Genomic DNA, 22560 nt, shown 5'->3' with positions numbered 1-22560 from the left:
ATAAAAATAACGTTCTTGAGAAGTACTAAACAGAAAACCTGTTTTACACATTTTATTGTTTTCATTTCTTTCTTTCTTTCCCATCCAAGGAGGAACTTGAAAACATTTTTAAACATTCTCAGTGTGAAAACACATGGACAGATTCTTTTGTTTCATTGGTGGGACACTGTAATAGCATGTTTGTACCCTTTTAAGATCTCTTAATAATGTGTCAATCAAAAATAGGTTAAGACACAAACTAACCAGCCCGCATCACTTTCCCTGACACTATGAAAACTGAAATGGGCCTTAAAACAAGAGACGATACAAACATTAACAAAAAGATAAAGAAAACAGCTGTTTTGTAAGAGGGTCCCTGTCTTTGGCAACGCAGGAACAGAGATAGGACATGAGGTCAACCAAACAGGAAGTCCTTTGTAACTGTCTGAAACCAGCATCCAGAGATTCACTAGCGCATATTCCCAATACCTCAGATTTTGGCCCGTAAATATGTACATTCCAGCGTATGTACACAATATTTGTTTTAAAGCACTCCTCAGGTGACATCGAAGAGGGGTGTGTGAATGTATACATATGTGTCTATGTAAACGCCCTGTTTGTGAACCCAGTCCTCCTCAGGAGACGTTGGTTATGGGTTTGTATTTCTTGAGGCGGGTCCATTGTCCAGTTGAGTAGTTCATCTCAAACACTGTGTCCACCAGCATTGTGGTGCTGCCGGTTCCGTCCGCTTTAGGCAGAACTTCTGTGTGCTCACTTAGTTTGATCTGAATGATGTCACCCTGCTCTGGACAGGGGTTTTCTGTCGGGAAAATTAGGAGGGTCATTTAGAACAAAGAGGAACTGTAATATTGTCAATCGATCAACAGAAACTGATGAAAGCAAATCCAGAATACCTCGTGATCCTGCCATGAAGCCCAGGATGAGGGCTTTTTCAGGCCGTGTTACTTTGTTTGCAGTCTTGAACATTTCCTGCGCAGCATACATCTGTTCTCTCTGTGGACGATGCAAAATAAAAATTAAACTTCAAAGACTATATACTACCAAAGAAATGAATACTTTTATTCAGCAAGGATGCATTACATTTATCAGTGTCAGTAAATACTTTTATAAGCTTACAAATTCCATTAAAAAAAATGTACCGGAATATATTACATTTTAAAATCTCTTTAAATAGAAACCAGTCATTTTAAATAGTATTTCACAATATTACTGAATTACTGTATTTTGGACCAAATAAATGCAGCCTTGGTGAGCACAAAATACTTTTAAACAATTCATCTTCTAACAACATTGAGGGAGTTTGGATGAAAGAATTCAGTACGATTTCTTTACAACTTAATAGTTTCTTAAAAACTATGAGCACTACACACAAGCACACAGAGTCGGGGCTTTTGTTTGAGGCAATGTGGAACATCAATGGCTAATCATTTTCATATTTTTTGGGCTGAAATTAAACATAATCAGAGAAGAGTTTGACTATTCATTTATTACATTATATCTAGGGGAAATACCAAAAACTGTTTTAGACATGGATAAATACTTATTAAAGATACTTTTAGCAAGCAGTAGGAAAGCCATAACTCGTAAATGGCTGCAGGCAGACCCTCCAACAACGGACCAATGGCTAGGAATTGTAAATGAAATATATAGTAAGGAGAGAATCACATTCATTTAAAGGTTCAATTTAGAAATATAGGTTCTATATAGGAAATATATAGAAATATAGGAAATAAAGGTTCAATTTAGAAATATAATAAGTATTAGGAAAAATTGATTATGTACAAACGCCATTAAGGAAAGTGTGATCATATCGCACATTAAGATGTTGGAAATGTACTGTGACTTAATATGCGTTATCCATGATAACCTCTTTTTCGCCATTTTCAATTAACACATTTTTTTTTTTTTTAAACATTCATTAACGAAATTTCTAAATAAAACTGTTGCTTAGTAACATTACAAAAAAGACAGTCCATTAAAATCATTATCATATCCATGAATTCTTACCGTGAGCGACAGGTTCTTTTTGGGCTGGGTCTGTGGGGGTGCTGGCGAGGGTGCGGGCTGGGCTGCAGTGGTGGGCGGCTGCGTGGGCATGTCTGGCTGTGCTGCTGTGGCGGCAGGAGGCGGGGCATTGTTGATGGGCGTGCTGGTTGGCGTGGTTGGTGAAGTGGGGGCGGTGGGACTGGCAGTGCTGGCATTATACATGGGCGGCCGCTGTTTAAACTGGCCAGGTAGTGAAGCAGAAGCTGCATTTGGCGCGGACGACTCCTCCGACTGCCGGTTTGTAGGTTCACGCCCTGAACCGCCTGCATTCGCTGAATATTAACACAATGCAGAAAAATGGGCATTTAGAAGACTTTAAGCTCACAGTTAGCTTGGCTTCCTGTTAATATCTGTTGTGTCTACTTAATAGATTTTCTACTGAAATATATTTTTTTGCATCCATCCCATCCTGCATCTGTCGATGGCTCACCTGGCTGTGTCTCTGAACTGGGAATGTAAGACGAGGAAGGAACCATGCTGGGGGTGGCGGGAAGGTAACTGGTTGACGGCAGAGCACTCTCGTTGTTTAGCGCCCCAAGTTTCTGTTGTGAGGAGAAGGGAAACAGATTTAAGTTTTGTTCTGACCAACATTCAAGGAAGCCATCACATGGCTGATAAGATTTCCAAAACTACCTGTGTGGACACCAAGCCAGCTGCGTAGTCTGGTGTTGCGTTCTCCACAACCGCCTCTTCTTTGGCCGCCTTCTCTCCAGCTTCTGTGTCTAAATAAGACCAAAATACAATATAACTGAAAATGCAGAGCACTCAAAATACACTCAAAATACTTCTTAAACTTACCCAAAGTCTTTCTTCTCCTTTTAGCTTCTCTGCCAGCTCCTACCATATCCAACTCGGATATATCCAACAACTGCAAGTAAACACACATTCACATAACCTGACAATATAAAGCCTATACAAAGATTATGACATCCATATGAACTAGACAAAATACAGTTCATGACTGGACTGAACTAGTCATTGCTAGACAGTTACCTTGACCCCCCTTTCTTTGCGCAGGGGTGTGCGGGCAGGGGCAATAGGGGTTATGTTACTGGGAGGGCTGAACATGCTTGGGGTGGTAGGGCTCCGGAATGGGGCTTTGGGAATTCCCTTCAGCGGTGCTGAGAAAAGACAGACAATCATTCATTATTAATCTCGTGCCGTTTTAAGATTTTTAAAATGTTTTTAAAAGAAGTCTAATGCTCACCAAGGACATTTATTTGATCAAAAATACAATCAAAAAGTAATATTGTGAAATATTATTACAATTTAAAGTAACTGTTGTATTTTAATATATTTCAAAGCGTAACTTATTCCTGTGATGGTAAAGCTGAATTTTCTGTATAATTTAATTATAATTACGTAGTCTTCAGTGTCCCATGATCCTTAAGAAATTATCCTAATATGCTGATTTGCTGCTCAAGAAACATTTCAATGCTGAAAACAGCTGTGATGCTTAATGTTTTTGTAGAAACCGTGATGCATTACATGGATAGATCCGTGATACATCAGGATTCTTTCATGAATAGAAAGTTCAGAATTTATTTGAAATTGAAATCTTAGTAACACAAGTCTAACTTATTAACAATAATTGATGAATTAACTAATATAAGCTAACAATGAGTGATACATTTTATAGAATTTATATACCTGTGTTATAATGTTAGTTGATAAAATGTGCATGTTCATGTAAGTTCACAGTGCATTAACTAATGTTAACAGAATACAACTTTTAATAATGTTGTAGTAAATGTAGAAATTAACATGAACTGAGATTAATAAATGCTAGTGATTCAACGGATCACAAAGCTCGCGGTTCGGATCATATTACGTTTTTTGATTCAAGGATCAGAAAATGTTTGCTTTGCTTTCCATTAATTAGTTAAAAAACAAAGTACTTCAATACCACATTAAAAACGACTAGCCTATTTAATAAAGTTCAAACATTTTCAAAGGTAAGTGAAGAAAAAGTCAGTAAAAATAAGATTAAAAAGACTAATTACAAGCATAGATAAATAAAATATAATAAAGTTACAAATAACATAAGGTCCAACTGTAGTGTATTCAGGTATAGATGTAATAGTTAGGCCTAAATGTAAAATAGAAAGAAAAATTATATATATAAATATAGATTAATCTTTTTTAAAGCTGTGTTTTGTTGTTTGATTAACATTAATGACTTTGACAGCAGCAGGTATTTATAGGCTGCTGTCACTAAGACCGAATGCACGGATCCAATATACTGATACACATCAAACTTCTTTCTCAGCTGTTTACGTTCACTTAAGTCATAACCGACTGTTTACAAGAATACTTGCTGAGACTTGTATTTTGACAACTGTGTGTGTATGAGTCTGTTCAAGTACATGGAGATGCGAAAGAGGAATCAATTCGCTGTTCGCTTGCTATCTGAAACGCAGATCTCTGTGTGTGCGAGTGAGTGCCGTATTGATGGTGAAACTTAGAAAATTAATCCGTGAAACACAAGCATACCGAATCATGGGGCCTGGTCCGTAAGGATCAAGGATCAACTACGATCCGTTTAACCCCTAATAAACGCTGTAGAAGTATTGTTCATCCTTAGTTCATCTTAACTAATGTAGTTAACTAATGTTAACAAGTGAAAGAAACCTTATTGTAAAGTGCTACCAAAGTCTTTTGTAACACTATAAATGTTTTACTGTCACTTTTAATTAATGTAATGCATTTTTGCTGAATAAAAGTATGTTTCTTATAAATCTTAATGACCCCTAACTAAGGTTTGATACTATTGTCATGACAGTAATATAATTTTACCATACAAATATTTTTGGGATCTAAATCTTACTTGTGGTGTCAATCTTCTTCACCAGACCTCTTCCTTTGGAGTGAAAAGGCACTCCTGCGGTTTTCTTTAACTGCTGGGCAGTCTCTGTGGCTTTAGAACAAATATTAATGGACAATACACATGGCAATCAACACTCAACAAACAAGTGTAAACTCTTATTTTAAATGACTTTAATGAATTCACGCTGAAAACTTTTTCTGGCACCAATAAATCAAACACACTTACATTTCTGAAGCAGTTCAGCTCTGAGCGTGGCACTCTTGGGCTTCCTTTTGAGCTGGAAGTGCTTGATGGGTGGAGTGAGTGGCCCCACCAGCGTAGTCAAAGCACTCTTGTTCAGATACTGACACTCCAAAGGCAACATTGATGACGCTTCACATTCATTTACTGGATAGAGGTGCAAACATCAACAGTAAGTCCCAGCAGATGCTTTTTTACCAAATTGCATACTTACCATATGCACTTCCAAGTAACAGGCAAGTGAGAATATTCATCACAAGCTAAGAACAACCCCACACAAACACAATAAATGTCACTTTACTTGAATATAGAGTAATTGAGATCATGGCCAATGATCGATCATGAAAACACTAATATATAATTTTTAATATTGTTAATGTTTACAGAGGCATTTTGGTTAGCACTTTGCAGTCAGTAACTGTTTATGAACACAACACACAGATATTTTGAGCCCAAGGCAGTAATATAGCACTCAAAATCAAACTTGTAACTAGACACACTGTCTTTGAAATTTGTCGTGAGACAGTGCGCCTAACAAAGACGTCTGTCAGACACAAGTAAAAAGACCAATAATGAGCTGTCAAACTGACCAAAAATAACAATCCTAATATGTAGTCAAAAGAAGTCAAGGGTGGAGAAATATCTGAACCTAGACTAGAATTTATTGTGAAGAGATGGAGGAGTGAAATTATTTACAATGACTTTTGACCCTTTGCTAGCACTCCAATCATTGATGTCAGACCAACCTTTCTCACGCAGCTCTCCAAGTATGTCCTGTACATTTGGGTTCTGCTCCTCCAAATCCAGGTTTAGCGAGCCGGTCTCTGGAAATGATTTCAAGATATCGGCCACCATTAACACCCACGGCTCAGAGTCCACAGTGGCCAACTGAATGATCTCTGATAGAGCTTCCTTCATCTGGAATATAAGGGATACAATGAGATAGAGAGAGAGAATAAAAGATTTAACCTAGTCAGTTTGTCAAATGAATCTGCTACTATTTCACAGTGGTTTGCTCCATACTGTAAATAGATCATTCCACCACTGCTTACATTATTGCTACTGTAGATTTCCCTACTTTTTAGTCCCCCGAGGCAATATGCACACACGAAAAAACAAACAAAAAAAACAATCATGACAGGAATTCAGTGAAATAATTAACTACAACTACTGATGAGGCACACTTGATGAACAAAACTTTAAATTGAGTTTTGTTTTAATGCCATTAATCTATTATTCTATACAATTTACCATGTCTAAAAAAATAGTTTTTTAGTTACATTATTTACAATGACTGTGAGTCAATAAAACTCAATAAAACAATCATATTTCAAGCTTTACAAAAGCTGCATACATGATTTCCAACATGTATTTCGTTTAATAATAAACAACATGCAATTATTATGATCCCTCTTATTTTGTTAAAATGATTGACATTTAACAGATTCAGCAAGAGGTAAGTACATGCATGGTCGCAACTGTATATGAACGGTTTTTATTGAGTGAGTGCCGAGACTTCTCACTTACACACAAAATACCATGGTAATCAAAGTTCCCGCCAAAATCCGTGACTAGTGTATTTTTTATTACAGCAGAGTCTGGTCATCATCAAGTTACCATTGGTTTACAGTATTAGCAATGACTGTACTAAATGTGGTGTTTTGGCTAAAACTACAGATACCATGGCAAATATTTATAAGGGGGCATTTTACTCTTCCAAACATAGAAATAAACTGCATCAAAAGAACATGACAACAACAGTCAGAAAGTTGACTAAGTTACATGTTTACATACAGGAAGGCTAGCAGGTTAGCTCAAGCCCATAGGCTGAAGACAAACAGCAGCCGGAGACTGACATTATCCAGACAGCACAGCAGCTGCTGCAGGGGTCTCATGGTGGAAGCCATGTTATTATTACACATGCAACACATACGTGTCAGTGTCAGCAACATATAACACAATTACTGCCAGTAAACAACATGCCACTCCAATAAAGCATGCCACACTAGGAAGTTAAGACAGTTTGTTTGTGAGTGTGAGTGTGTGTGTAGGTGGATGAGTCCTGCAGTCGCACCTCATCCACGGTCCTGCGCGGGAGATGCAGCATCCCCAGCAAGAGTTTGAGCTTCACCGGAGGCGACAGACTGGAGAAACACAGGCGTATGTTGTCGATGACCGATACGGTGAGTAGGGAAGCGATGCTCGAAGGTGTCCACAGCTCGTCTGTCGATCCAAGTTTGTTGTGGAGCCACAGGCCGGTGTCGCTCTCCCTCATCGACGCCATCTTGGAAAAAGACGAATAATGAGATCGGGCATTTTAACAGGCTACCTAAGAAAACACACATGAGCGCGCTAGGACCCGTGTGATCACAAGTTGAAAACTTTCACAAACATTGAATCAGTATATTATCTGACTTATAAGTGATTTATTCAACAGTGCTTATTTTTATGTTTTATGTAGTCTATTTTGATTTGGCTTGTGTAAACATTGGCTATTATCCCTTGCCATGTGTTTTGTTTACAACCTGTGTTTTGTATACAATTGTTGATTAATAATAATACCACTTGTTATCTAATTTAGCAGTGCTAATATGTTGTGTGAATTTAATTCTGAATAAAATGTATTTAAAAAACAAAAACATTAACATGCATGCATGCACTTAAATTTTAACATTGTACAATTATGCAAAAAAAATTATTATTTTATATTATTACCTTTTATTATATAACATTATTATAACAATTTTTAATATTATAATAAAATAGGGTATACAAGGCATACAATAGGGTATAAAATACAAAATAAAGCTCACCAAAGAGTCTCTAACATTGTCTACTTTTATTATTCTGTAAACTTTATTTCTGAATATGATATTTGGTCTAAATATAGTTAGTTGGTTAGTCAGTATCTATCTATCTATCTATCTATCTATCTATCTATCTATCTATCTATCTATCTATCTATCTATCTATCTATCTATCTATCTATCTATCTATCTATCTATCTATCCTGTTAATTAAACAACTAATACAATTATTAAAACTTGCACTGTTCCTAATTAGTTATGCAATAAATATCAAAACTTATATTATTCACAGACAATAAAATAATTATTACTACACTCAAAGCGAGTGAGGATAGAACCCATGTGACCAGCAGTAGCCAATCAGAGAGAAAAACGTTGCCTGGGCGTTAAACATATCGGACTCGCTCCTACGGTGCTCCGCGAAGGACAATAGACCTCAAAAAACGCAATCAATGCTCCGCAACGAAACTGAGTCCTGAACGAATAGGAGGGCGTAGGTTTGACTAACGGAACTGCTGGCTTTATCAGACTACAGGTAACGTTAATGCAAATTAGCTCTGCTTTTATTAGCTGCATTGATGCGCCTAACAGGAGTGGGACTGGAGTGTTTTGGTGATCGTATTTGTAAATGACCATATTTGACCATTTATATAAAGATAAAGGTAAAATAAAACAAAATATGATGCTCGACTGTCTCTAATTTTCTCTTTGTTAGTCTGTCTTTTGTAAGGTATTTCTCAATTTGTTAGTCGATTTTATCAAAACCGTCTGCTATACGGTAAAATGTAAATATTACGAGCATTTTGTCCATTGCACCTTCTAAGCGCTGAGTCTGTTGTGATTCCGCAGGTATTGTTTACAGTGCTGCTGCGCGACAGTATGAGGCCAAGCGGAGAACTAGCGACAGTGATGCTGCTGCTGCTGCTGCTGATCCAGCTCATCGGTTTCAAACACATTCATGCCGAGGAATCAGGGACGGTCATCCCCGCTGAGAGTAAGACTGTGTGCTTTTATAGGCGTGTGGGAAACAAGCAATTTATCATTTCATGTCTTCTCAACACTGGGTATGGCGTTTCCGGAGCATTGCTGTTTTAGTAATATGTATATACTTAATATAGTTATGATTCATATTTTGGGTTAGCTGTTATTTTTATATTTGCAGTTTTCATTTTATTTTCATTTTTTAGTAGTTTTATGTGCTTTTGTCATTTTTTAAAATAAAAACATTACCATTTAGGTTTAATTTATTTTTATTTCAGCATTAGTTTTTATCTGCACTTAGTAATTTTAGCACTTAATCATATTTCAGCTAGTTGCCAACATTTCGCATTTTCTTTTATTTTGAGTTTTCATCTAATATTTATATTTTGCTAAATAACTTCCCCTCGTACTTACAACAAAAATAGTTGAATTTTAAAAGGTTTAATTAATGATATTAACCCTGCTGCTGTTCAATGTGAATTCATTACCTACTGTACAATTTTGTTTTAATAGGCCGGCCATGCGTTGATTGTCATGCCTTTGAGTTCATGCAGAGAGCCTTGCAAGACCTGAAGAAAACGGCTTTTAACTTAGACTCACGGGTAAGATCACATCGAGACATTTGAGACGTACATAAAACCATTAAATGCAGTCTTGAATGCAGTCAGGCCAAGGACTTGGTGGACTAAGATGAAAGTGTTGTCTCAATTATATATTTATTGTGGATATTATAATGTAGGAGAGACAATAAAACATTTTTGAACTTTACCTTTTCAACTTAAGCTTTTAAATTTCCATTTTATTACAAAAATTAGTTTAAGAGCCAACGATAATTTGCTGACCCCCTTCAATATATGGTTACAGTATATGGTTGAAAATCCTTAATATAAAGTCACCATGAAATCAAAATTGACAAATGTTATTTCTTTAGTGGAATATTGCAGTATTTATTATAAATGATTTATCTGTGCACATCATGTGCCCTTTAATTGAAATAACTTTCTCTCCCACTTACAAAGACATTTCTTTTCTTCTCTGATGATGTGTTTACTGGCACGAGGGCGGGGCAATCTGTCAATCACATGACATCACTGCAGTAACAAACCACAGGGATCCAAACTCGTTCGAGAAGCCATTTCACTCAGATATACATCACAATAACAAAGAAAATACTATTGCAACTTCCATTTCATGCGGACTTCAATGTCAATCCCTGTTAATTTAGCAATTACAGAATCAAGCCATGAAAGAGGTTCATGTCTGGTCGATCTGGTCAATGAAGCATCTTTGAGAAATTTTGGAGACAGACACCTTGGGGCTTCACTTTTGCTTTGTCATATCTTATATTTTTCAGACGGAGAATTTGGTGCTGAGGGCTGAGAAGAGGGTACTGTGCGACTGCATGCCGGCCAGCAGTCTGCGCTAAAAAAAGCCAGACGTAAACACTGCACTCAGATATAGAAATCATTATATACCTAAAGGATACTACCTGCTCTCATCATAATACACACTCAAACATGGTTCCTGTCATGTGTCACATGAAACATGTTTTATCTTTTTATCTTTCATTGTAGTATGTGCATAGAGTATCATAAATACACATTCCTGACTAAAGACAACACAGCATTCCGCAGTTTAAATGTCAATTATGAGAGGCACGTATTAGAGCAGCAACTAATACATTTAATTTTACATAAGTGTGTATAAAGACAGGGGTAAGTGTTTCCTCTCCAGGCACAATGCACTGCAAAATATTCTGAAAACATAAAACACACTACTTATAATTATTTACACAGTAGACTGTTTTTTTTTTTTCAAATGTTGAATTGCGTTTTATATTTCAATTCTAGAAATATCTGATTATAAGTCACAATAGTCATTTTAGATGAATTAAATATCAGAATTGAAATCTCCAGGAGTTGTCTTAAAGAGTCTTCAGTAAGATTATTAGATTATAGATATATGACTAGAAATGAATCTGCATGTAAAGTGATAGTCTAGAATTTTATATGAGGATTTATGGATGGTTTTATTAAGATGGAACTTGAAGTAAGGTTCCTATAGAGATTACTTTGGTACTAAGATGTAGGCTAAGTTCACAGCTGTAACAATGTCTTTTTGTGTGTAGAAAAAGTGCATTAAAACATATGACACCATATTTCGCATTGTAAATCATTTGTGTCTTGTCAACGTGCATAAAATCTTTGATTATGTGATCTCTCCTTCAGATTAGCAGAAACCAGCAGATGCACTAAATGAGTTTTTTTTTATCGAAAATTATTTGATAGAAGCATATAGAAGTTATTTAATGCGTTACATGCGAGTTACATCGCATGTAACGCATTAAATAACCAGATGGGGGCGGAAGGATATAAAGGTTCATTATAACTGTCGCAGCAATGCAGCACTTCCCATTGGGGTGTGAAAACACTGCTCTGCTGCGCAAGCAAGTTAAGGGAAAAATACACACAACATCAGAAAACAGGGGAATTCAGAGAATGCCTCGGTGTAAAACTGCAGTGTGAAGCCATCCAAACTACTGACACTGGTAAATAAACAAACAAACTTTCCCTGATGATACACTCTTCGTTTGCATCAACTGATGACGGTTTAGTGTAATTAAAGGAGGGTAAAAGAAAACCTTTGGTTAAAAAGGATGCACAGTGCTTTTTCGTATATATAGCATATTTGCATAAAAAAAGTTTCTGTTTCACAGGAAAAACTGAAACACAAAAACAAATATGATCTCTGAAACATACAGAACTCATATACCTGCAATGAATCAATGCATGTTTCAATAAAATTGAAAAACAATTTGGGGAGGATACAAATGGGAGGGAAACAGAATAGTTGTCACAATGAATTTAAACATCTATTTAAGACATTATCCATTGATCAATTAGGTGAGCTTTTATTATGATGATGGATGAGGAAGGCAGATGTTGGATGAGAGTCTGAGTTACATTTTAGCTTCATTCATGATGTCCAGCAAATATTAACAGGCTAATTTAAGTCATAACCAAACAACAGGAGTTAGAAATGCACATCTAAAATAAAAATAAATGGCAATACTCATCTCAGACCAGCCACAAGGACCTTGGAGGGTGTTTCACCCATGTAGTGAGTAGCTCATGAATACTTAAAGATCATAATCCATTAATTATGCAAACATACTTTTGCAGAAGCCTCAAATGAATTACTCGTTAGGAGGCTAAACTATGAATAGGTCTGAGCATGGCCATTTCTGATGATAAAATATTCACTTTCCCCATTCTAGGCAAGAAAGAGAGCGAGTGAGAAAGACACTACCACACCATTCTGGTGTAAAGAGTTTCTGAGCAGGGGGTCTGCAGAGAAATGATGGATTCGGAAGAAAAAAAGATCGCCCCATTACACACACTGTAAACGTACGTGTGTGTGTGTGTTGTACTTAACTGACGATCTGCTATGAGGTGACGCCCTGTTGCATTATGCATCTGCTGACACCACTACATCTCTTGCTGATTTTGAAAAAATACAGAGTTGCTGTCTGTTTTTTCGAGGAGAACACACCTCCAGCCTCCCTCCCAGACCCGTCTGTCTGTCTCCTACAGGATGGAGGATCCGGTTTGTTCCTGTTTCACTCTCCTCCTCCTGCCCTCCCTCTTAAACACATTCTCTCTCTGTAATTCTCCTGGTCTCCCTCTCTCTGACCCTGTGTCCCGATGCTGACAGTAGTGTCTGGGTGGATGATGCCCCTGGCACTAGGCATGAGTCCCAGAGGAAAGTGGACACAGTGTGCGGATGGTGGGCATCCTGGGACGCACCCACAGATGGATTATTTTTAGAATCAAAAAATCCTGGAACAAAAGAGACGCACAGTGATACTGATTACAATGGAATCCATGCACTCAAAAACACTAGTTTATATTACCAAATTATCATATAACAAGAAGATTGGATTTAAAATTAATTATGACCCTCTAAAGCAGGGGTTTTCAAATTCGCAATGCCATGGATTTTGCAAGGACCCCTTCCTAAAATATAAAGAAAGCTACATATTTTCATGCATAGACAGTTTCATACTAAACAAATTAATTATTATAACTGTGTAAACATTTTTATTTATCTGGAAAATATTAGTTCCATCAAGCCTCTTTTTCTATACAGCATTTTATTAGACATAACTTTGGCTGTCAATACAACAAAATAATGATTTACCTCATGATTTCATTATTATGACTATTATTTAGAAAGCAAATGTCAAATTCTGTAAATGTGTATTATATATTTTATGATGATTATATTTTTAAAATTTTTTTCTTTGAACTTTTTTGGCAGACGGTCTAGCACTCATTTGCAATGGGGTCTAGCACACCTTTGTGGGTCTCCGGACCCCAGTTTGAAAACACCTGCCCTAAAGCATTAAAACAAGTCATTCCACTATTCATAAGCAATGATCCCTTTGCTTAATGATGCTTTCTGCCGTTCTCTACTTTACCTGTTGTAGGGTAACACATTTAATAATATCTACAGCCTGTATCATTTTCTCCACTTTTAGGCTGCTATATTTCTGCTCTTCCTTTTGTGCTACTCTAATTTACTCTTGACATTCATTATTAAACTGCTGCTTTTTGTTGGCTACTGTATTTTAAATTGCTTGTGCTTTTTTTGGTAACACTTTATTTTAAGGTGACGTAGTTACTTGTTACTACATGTACTTACAATAGTAATAACAGTAAATTATGCATAAACACAAGTAACTAACTCTATAGTAAGTATATAGTTGATTAATATTACTTATTTGAGTAAGTACAATGTAACTGTCATCTTAAAATAAAGTGTAAAATAAAGTTTTTCATATTTTAAGATGCTTTAGATAAAAGCATCTGCTAAATGATTACATGTTAACCACCCAAACAGTCCCGATCCCAAATCCTGTTAGATTGGAATATTTAATAATGATTAAGACTGCAGCATTACTGGATTTAATAGAAACACTTAATATTTTAATTTCCCCCTAACCTTATAAAGCCCCTCAGAAAAAATCTGATATTTAAAAGAAGTGACACAAAAAGGTCACATTGGTTCAGCTGTGGGGGTAGGAGTACCTCACCTGACCCATGCGGTTCTGGGTGAACACCATTCATGGCGATGTGTGTGCAGCTGACAGATCAGAGGACACAGCATCGCATTCAACCCATTAACACATGCTGGTTTCCTGCCAGTTCTCTCCTTCATTCTGCCACTTCCTTTCGCTCTGTTTTTATGAGTTACTAGTAAAAGCTGTGTGAGGAATATTAGTCCCTTCTGTATCCTCTCTAATCTGCAGTACTTTTAATCATGTCGCACTAATCACATGATTACAAATGATATACATCAGTATACACTATATAATTAATAAAATATCTTAATAGCGTCATATAATTATGAAGATACTAATGTTCATATAATTAAATGTTTTTGAAGAAATAATTAACCACATTGAGCACTTTTACAGAGCAAGAGAAAGTCTGTTTTACAAAACTGCTCAAAGTCAAACAGTCACTGAATAATCAGGCAAAACAACATTTCAGATGTACATAAATGTATAATGCAAAAGGTCTGCACATTATACAAGCCTGATAAGTTATATTAACTCCTTTTTGCAGTTAAATTGGTCAATGATGGTACCGTAAAGAAGTATTAAGTTTCCATTAATTGTCATTTAGAAATAAACAGCTAAACAGTCTTGTCTCTCAATGTCACTCACAAATTTTACTGAAGACAACTCAACAGTGATAATTAAAATAAGAAAGATACTAATCACAAGCAACAGGATCAAAATAGCAATAGACATAAATGAAATAGATACCTGACATCAAAACGCCAATTACTAGAAATAAGAATAAGCTTAAATACTAAATATACTACATAAAGTGTATAAAGTATTAAACGTACAAAAAACACTGCATATCTTCACTGTGTAAATTAACATTTATTCTTATTAAAGTTACAAAAGGGATTCAGTCAAGAGCAGTGAGTAATTTTCTCTTTGTCTTCTGTTGTTTGATTAACATTACTGACGCAGATGACTGTTTCTTAGGCAGCTGTCACTTTAAGACCAAATGCGCGGATCTAAAATACTGATACTCATGCGCTTTCTTTCTCAACTGTTTACATTCACTTAAGACATAAATGACTGTGTTTACAAGGATACTCGGCAAAGACGGACATTCTGACATTTAATCGTGGGTGACAATAATAATAAGAACACTACCATACACTATTGACTTTATTTTATTCAGAGCGAAAAACGCGTTTCGCATATAGCGTCCTCGTGTTAGAATCTGAGGACGCTATATGCGAAATGCGTTGTTCGTTCTGAAAAAAATAGAGCACCAAAAAGAACTCAGTTCAGTAATTGTGCACTGTATTTTATTCAGAACGAACAACGCATTTCGCATATAGCGTCCTCAGATTCTAACACGAGGACGCTATATGCGAAACGCGTTGTTCGTTCTGAATAAAATACAGCGCACAAGTAATATTATTAATATTAATAATATTATTAATAGAATTTCCATTTTTAAGTGAACTTAACAGAAATTAACTGTTGGCATATTTATTTCGCATCAATAATGTCCAGTTTGTCCTGTTGGACATGGCACACAGCAATACTCTTAAAGGGTTAGTTTACCCAAAAATGAAAATTCTGTCAGTAATTACTCACCCCGTAAGACTTTTGTTCATCTTCGGATCACAAATTAAGATATATTTGATGAAATCTGAGAGCTGGATCACTCCTTCTGATAGGTAATTAATATCTGCCATCCCAGAAAAGTTAGTAAAGACATCGTTAAAATAGTCTAAGTGACTACAGTGGCTCAACATTAATATTATCAAGCAACGAAAATACTTTTTGGCAGATATACATTTTCTAGCAGCCTATGAAGGAGTGAACCACCTCCAGATTTCATCAAAAATATCTTAATTTGTGTTCCGAAGATGAACGAAAGTCTTACGGGGTGGCAACAACATGAGGGTGAGTACTGACAGAATTTAAATTTTTGGGTGAACTAACCTTTAAGTGTCACGTTCATGTCACGTGCCATGGTTCATGTTTTCAGTCTCCTTAAAGAGCACTGAAACATATTTCAGCCTCAGTTGATGAGACTGGGATGGGATGACAAGGGTTTCAACTTCAACAGTCCTCTTATTTCAACAAGACCAAGCAATGTTGTGTTTTTATGTTTTATGGGGACTTTTTACAGACCTAATGATTTTATACTGTACAAACTGTATATTATATCCCAATCCTATCACAGAAAACCTTCGGCATTTTTACATTTTAAGCTGTTTAATTTTTTTTAAAAGTCCCACAAGTCCCCACAAGGACAAATATTTCGGATATTGCCATCTTTGTGGTGACATTTAGTCCCTATAATCTAGGGTTACACAAACACACACACTTAAGCATAACGTTACACAATCTCAATCTCTCTCTCTCTGACACACAAAACTAACGATTGTTAGCCACTTATCTGTGATTGTAATACAGTAGTAAAAACTACTCGGTTACTATCGAAACCTCAGTTCCCTGAGATAGGGAACGAGTATTGCGTAGCAGAAGTCTATAATGTAAAACGTATTTGCAGCTGACAGCTAGCACAGGGAATGTCTGGCTCACACATTGGCTGCGCTGCGGCAAAAGCACATCCAATGGCGTGGGCGCCTCTGACGTGTGCACCACTGAGCTAGCATTACGTCATACACGTCAGAGCACACCAAAAGAATATTAGTCCCCGAAAAGCGCCATTATAGCAGGTTTATAACGACTGAAGCGACAACTTGCCAGATTACTATAGTGCGGCCAGCTACGCAATACTCGTTCCCTCAGGGAACTGAGGTTACGATAGTAACCCAGTAGTTCCCTTTCAAACGGTCACTTCGTATTGCGTAGCTATACGCAGTGGGGATGCCATGCAAAACCCCGCACCATAAGTAACTGGTTGCCTACTGCAGCTCAGACCCCGAGCTTGCAGAAAACAAGCCAAAACCAAACACATATATGAATAGACCGGACACCGTCGGGTCTAGTAATATATATATATATATATATATATATATATATATATTTATATATTTATATGTCAGTAACTTAACTAACATAATACACTAATAGGACCGGACACTGTCGGGTCCAGCAGTATAGAAAATATAACCGGCCAAAGGCGGGTTTTATAAAAAAATGTATATGTGATTATACATATAGGGACTGGGCATCCGCTCTCCCTGACCCGTTTGATGACCTGAGGAATCATCGAGACGGGGGGAATAAAGAGGCATAAAGAGATGGGCCAGCGCATCCCTTTTCTTCGAGAAGAACACTGCGCATTGAGTGTTTGTTCTTGAGGCAAAAAGGTCGACTTCGGCCTCGCCGAACACACTCCATATTAGACTGATCGTTTGTGAGTTCAGGGACCACTTGCCCAGGGGAGTGTTGCCCCGTGAGAGCATATCCGCACCCAGATTCTGGACGCCAGGGATATGCGCTGCTCTCAGAGAGCTCAGATTGGTCTGTGCCCACAAGAGGAGGTCTCTCGCTATGGTATACAGGTTGCCCGACCTGATGCCGCCCTGGCGATTTATGTAGGCTACCACTGATGTGTTGTCCGTGCGGACTAAAACGTGGTGACCTTTGAGGTTTGGCAGAAATGCTTTGAGGGCCAAACAAACTGCTTTCATTTCCAGACAGTTGATATGTAAGCCCTGCTCCGTGCTCAACCAGAGGCAGGCTTGCCCTCGTGCAGCGCTCCCCAACCCAGGTTGGACGCGTCTGTAAAAACCATTTACCTCCTGGAAACAACTCCCAAGGTCACACCCTCGTGGTACCAGTCCTGAGCCCGCCAGGGAATCAAGGTCCACAAAGAACTGTGATTCACCATGATGCGCAGGTTGCCTGATTGCCATGCATGGGTTGGCACACGGCGTTTGAGCCAGTGTTGCAGCGGGTGCATGCGCAGTAATCCCATTGGGAGTACTGATGATGCTGCCGCCATAAGACCGAGAAGTTTCTGATATTTCTTTAGAGGTGCACGCTCGCTTGCCTTGAAAGAGGCTGCTAGCATCCGTACAGAGAGCACGCGCTCCCCTGTAAGCCGCGCTGTCATTGTTATAGAGTCGATAACTGTGCCAAGAAAAACCACACTCTGGCTGGGGATAAGTTTGCTCTTGGTTATATTGATTTTGAGACCCGGGCATTTCAAATGGCCGAGAATCAAATTCCTGTATGACAGTAGTTCGGTTCTTGATTAAGCCAGAACTAGCCAGTCGTCGAGATAATTTAGCACATGTCTCAGGGGAGAAAGCGCTGCGTCTTTGCACTTCGTGAAAGTACGGGCTGCCAGGGACAGACCGAACGGCAGAACGGTGTATTGATAAGCCTGGCCCTCAAAGGCGAATCTCAAGAATGGCCTGTGACGAGGGTTTATTTGAATGTGAAAATATGCATCTTTCAGATCCACCGTAAAAAAAAATCCACTGTAAAAAAACAATCCCCCGGGCAAACTTGCGCGAGGATATGTTTGGTAGTTAACATTTTGAAAGGCCGTTTCATGAGAGCCTTGTTCAAATATCTCAAATCTAGTAAGGGTCTGAGACCGCCGTCTTTTTTCGGGACTAAAAAATAGCGGCTGTAAAACCCCGAGTCTCTTAGTGCGGTGGGGATTAGCTCTATCGCCCCTTTTGCTAACAGATTATGAATTTCGGCCCGACACACGAGACCCACGCTGCTTCTCACTGAAGTCTCGACGACCGCCTGAAACTTTGGGGATCTGCGAGCGAATTGGAGCAAGTAACCTTGCTTTATAATGCTTATGACCCAACTCGAACACATCGGGGATGGCTTGCCAGGCCAGCTCGCGTGTGGCTAGGGTTTGACACACAGTTTGGGACGGGCCGCCTAACACCTTTATATTGTGATTTGTGCACGTACTGAGTATTGGACTGATTGTATAGGCTTTTGCCTGGGGACAAGACAGTATAACAATTGGGGCGGGGGGTTGACAAAGGGGTGCCATGAACCCGTGTGTTGTAATTGTGAAACATACTCTTTTTGTGCTTTATGTGGGTTGCCGTGAAAACGGCGTTTGTTTGTAGAGGCGCGCGCAGTGCAACGGGCATGTTTACAGTAATAAAATCTCCAGCCTCCCGAGCTGAACAGGGAGTTGTGCGAAGTGTCGCTGTTTTCTTTGAGGGTGGTCCGGAAAGCGCGAGACACGGGCCCTCTCTCTTTAGCCTCGACGCTAGGAGGTCTTCGGCGGCCTGACGTCTGTTACGGCGCTGGGTTGCAGGCCCTGGCGCCAGAAAGTGCTTTGCTGATCGCTGTTGGTGGCGGGCATCAGCCGCAGGGCGGGGCTGAGAGGCCTGTTTCACCGGCCTGGCTGGACGCATAGAAGGCGGGGCGGCCTTGGGCCACTTGAAGCGGAGCTGGAGCGTTTCGGCAGGAAGTGTCGCATAGCCTGGGACGACTTCTGCGCTTCCGTGTACCTCTCGGAGAACCGCCTCACCGCCGGGCCTAAGAGGGCGGAGCTGGAAACAGGGGCGTCGAGGAATGTTGTTTTGTCCGCGTCCTTGATTTCGGAAATTATTGCTTGGGAGTGGGACACATCAGAGTCATTGGATATTGTAGGGACACGTTCATAGCGTTCCTTTTAAATTCTACAACCCTGGGTTTATGTAAATATACACCTACTACTGTTGCAAGCAAAATAAAAGAATGTTATGACAGTTATTTTTGTCAAAATGATCTAGACTGCAGATAATCTTGTAGACTAATGTTTTTTTATAGTTTCTATCAAGATCAAGGTTATTAAGACTCTAGTTTAAAGCTGTTTTTTTTGTTGTTGCTCTTTCTCACTTGCTAATATCACACAGTAAATGAAAACACAAAACTAATTTCTTATACTCAAAGTACAAAAGCCCTAGAGCTACTTAACCATTGACGCGTGACTCGTATTTGCGGAAATGAGTAAAGTTGAGTAATGCTAATTACTCAACTTTACAATACACAGACTTGGCTTTAGTAGGTATCTCGGAAACCACAACATTGTCACGCACGCACACTCACACACTAGTGATTACTATTTCTGAGAATCTGAAAAGTCAATGGTTGCAGCAAAATGAAGTACACACTATGCAGTTTTGGTGCTGTCTGGCATCTGGGGTTGCCACTTCACTCTGGACTGCTGAGGTCAAAGGTCAAGTTACATAATAAGGACAATGGAAGGAGAAACAAGTGACCTCATGCAGGCTACCCAAAGTAGGCTATTCAAAAGGAACCAACAATTGAACCACTTTTTAAGTAGATCTGATGAGTTAAGAATAATTTTTCATTAAAAAAAAGTAATAAAATTATTTTTGGGGCGGAAGCATTTGGCGGAGATGAAGTGGTAAGCGGAGTTTCCTCTGACTGCAGCACCAAGTAAGCAGCAGTTCACCGCGAGTCTTCAAACTAAGAGCAGCGGGTAACGTTAAGCTAATATGGAAATGTTACATTTATGCTACCATGCTACTGTAAATTTTGCGGCAGCATGCGAGTTATGCTTGACTAAAATAAAAGTATAACTCGATTTCAGCCGCATTCTAAGTCTGACAATGTCATTCGTTTTTATCTTAAGCAAGTGTTATTAGCTTGGGGAAATAATCTTAAATCCATGTCCAACTCTAAATTGTAAGGAATTTATATATTTGATTTCATAGTAACACTTTACAATAAGGTTAATTTGTTTATTATTCATGTATTAACTAACATGAACAAACCACGAGCAACAGATTTGTTACTGTATTTGTTAATCTTCGTTAATAATAATACACCTGTTAATTGTTTGTTCATGTTATGTCATAGTCAGTGCATTAACTAATGTTAACAAATACAACTTTTGGATTTGAATAATGTGTTAGTAAATGCTGAAATTAATATTAACTAAGATTAATAATTAATAAATGCTGTAGAAGTGCAGTTCATTATTAGTTCATGTTAACAAATTTAACTAATGAAACCTTATTGTAAAGTGGTACTGATTTCATGATAGCAAACACTATATGCACATACATAAATAAAATTTACAACATCAACAAAACTAAACATGAATTCCTCATAATTGCCTTCTTGATTCTCACTGTTTTCTTTGGTAAAAAAATAATATTTAGTAATAGGCCGAATATAATAATTTCCCTATTTTCGTTTGATTTGTTATGCATTCTAATTGTATCAACATCTCTTCATAGAATGCCAAGGAAATAAAGGATAAAAAAAACAATTATCAAATTATTATATATAATAATATAAAATATAAAAATAAAATAAAAAATATTAAAATAAAAATATTCTAACAAATATTATACTAGCCTATACTTAAATATTACGATAATACCAACATCTTCAAACTGACAAGAGTGCAGCCCGAGCGCGCGCGCATGACCGTTGGCGTAACAACCAGTCTGCACGCAGATGCTGATGCTGAGAAAAGTCCGCATCTTCACTAGAGCAATTACTAATCGCGCTTTCATTTTTTTTAATTGTTGAGAAACGTTACTTTCGTTTTAGGGCGCATGTAAGATATATTCTGCTCAAACATTTAGAAAAAAAGAAGACGACTTTTTTCGTCTGGGAGGGGGAGGGTATGGTCGGGGAAGAATAAGAAGAAGAAAGGGCGGGGCGATCCAGTCTAAACTAGTTCTGTACAATACGACCTTATTCAAATGGAGGCGATTTCTTCAGGGCATCAGTTTCTTTAGAGAACATATATGCAGCCTAAATCATTTAGTTAGCCTACTGACGTAATCCGGTCATAGCGGGAGTTGTGTTTAGCTTGTGATAGAGATTTAGAAAAGAGGATAAAATACATCCTACATCGAAAATGTAGGCTAGTAAATGAGGGAATCCGAAAAAGGACAAAAAATAAAATAAAATAGATCATATATCATATTGGCTGTGTGTTCTGATTCTCATAGGCAGGCTGGGCTACAATGTTTAAAAAAATGATGAACACTGGATCTTGATTTCATTATGCGAGTCAACGTACCACAAACGTATTGGCTACATTAAATAGACTTTATGCCGAACGTCACTTGAACAAAAAATAAAAGAGTTCTCATTGCATTCGCTTGTCAGAGAAAGTGTCAACTGATGGCGGTATCTATGAAATTTTAAGGTATCAGATGGTCATCGATTATGCTCATCTTTATAGCTTTTAACAGCTCAATATTTAACTAAGCACATACAAAAGACTTTGGACAGGAAACGATGCGACTTGTCAGAATACGGAAGTTTTGCGCATAGGCTACTGATCTAGAGGACCCGGACCAATAAGCGCAAATAAGCGCAAAACACATAAGCGACTTTGAGAAAACTTGCCTTAAAGTCACTTATTACAAATGAGTGGACACGAGTCACGACCACAATGATCTGGGGTCCCAAGAAGAAAGGGTTGTTGTGCTACGTAGAAAGCGTAGCATTGCAGTGCAGTAAAAGTGTCACTCACACACTCTCGTAAAACAAGCTGTGCAGTGCACGTTGCCAATGCCAATGGATGAAACCCACCGACATCTGCACGCTCATTGTAAAATGTGCAGGTCGGGTGAGTATCACTGATGTATGCAGACTGATGTTGCGCAGCATCGTCGTGACGTTGCAGA

General features: G+C 38.0%; 2 protein-coding genes across 4 annotated transcripts; one reads left to right on the top strand and one right to left on the bottom strand.

The window, feature by feature from the left end:
• Positions 1-39: 39 nt before the first annotated feature.
• On the bottom strand, positions 40-7417 carry nelfa (negative elongation factor complex member A). Of its 2 annotated transcripts, none has more exons than XM_077228153.1 (11): positions 7188-7417; positions 5860-6031; positions 5099-5260; positions 4874-4963; positions 3040-3167; positions 2845-2914; positions 2680-2768; positions 2477-2588; positions 2008-2318; positions 894-993; positions 40-799 (listed from the first exon to the last, which is right to left on the bottom strand). In XM_077228153.1, the coding sequence occupies exons 1-11, from the start codon at positions 7395-7397 to the stop codon at positions 615-617; spliced, it is 1629 nt and encodes a 542-aa protein (XP_077084268.1). In that variant the 5' UTR covers positions 7398-7417; the 3' UTR covers positions 40-614. The 2 variants fall into 2 exon arrangements, with proteins under 2 accessions (XP_077084268.1, XP_077084269.1); XM_077228154.1 differs by lacking the exon at positions 7188-7417 and adding an exon at positions 6908-7068.
• On the top strand, positions 7170-11059 carry nicol1 (NELL2 interacting cell ontogeny regulator 1). 2 transcript variants are annotated; one of them, XM_077228156.1, is made up of 4 exons: positions 7170-7296; positions 8770-8914; positions 9415-9503; positions 10256-11059. In XM_077228156.1, exons 1-4 carry the CDS (start codon positions 7276-7278, stop codon positions 10325-10327), a joined length of 327 nt encoding a protein of 108 aa, XP_077084271.1. In that variant the 5' UTR covers positions 7170-7275; the 3' UTR covers positions 10328-11059. The 2 variants fall into 2 exon arrangements, with proteins under 2 accessions (XP_077084271.1, XP_077084272.1); XM_077228157.1 differs by lacking the exon at positions 7170-7296 and adding an exon at positions 8288-8455.
• The last annotated feature ends 11501 nt before the right edge of the window (positions 11060-22560 follow it).

Source organism: Siphateles boraxobius, unplaced genomic scaffold, assembly GCF_051911475.1.
Source record: "Siphateles boraxobius isolate OS27281-9 unplaced genomic scaffold, OSU_SipBor_1 130, whole genome shotgun sequence".
Taxonomy (NCBI): domain Eukaryota; kingdom Metazoa; phylum Chordata; class Actinopteri; order Cypriniformes; family Leuciscidae; genus Siphateles; species Siphateles boraxobius.
The sequence above is the reverse complement of the archived record's forward strand: the minus strand, read 5'-3'. Positions and strand labels throughout refer to the sequence as shown.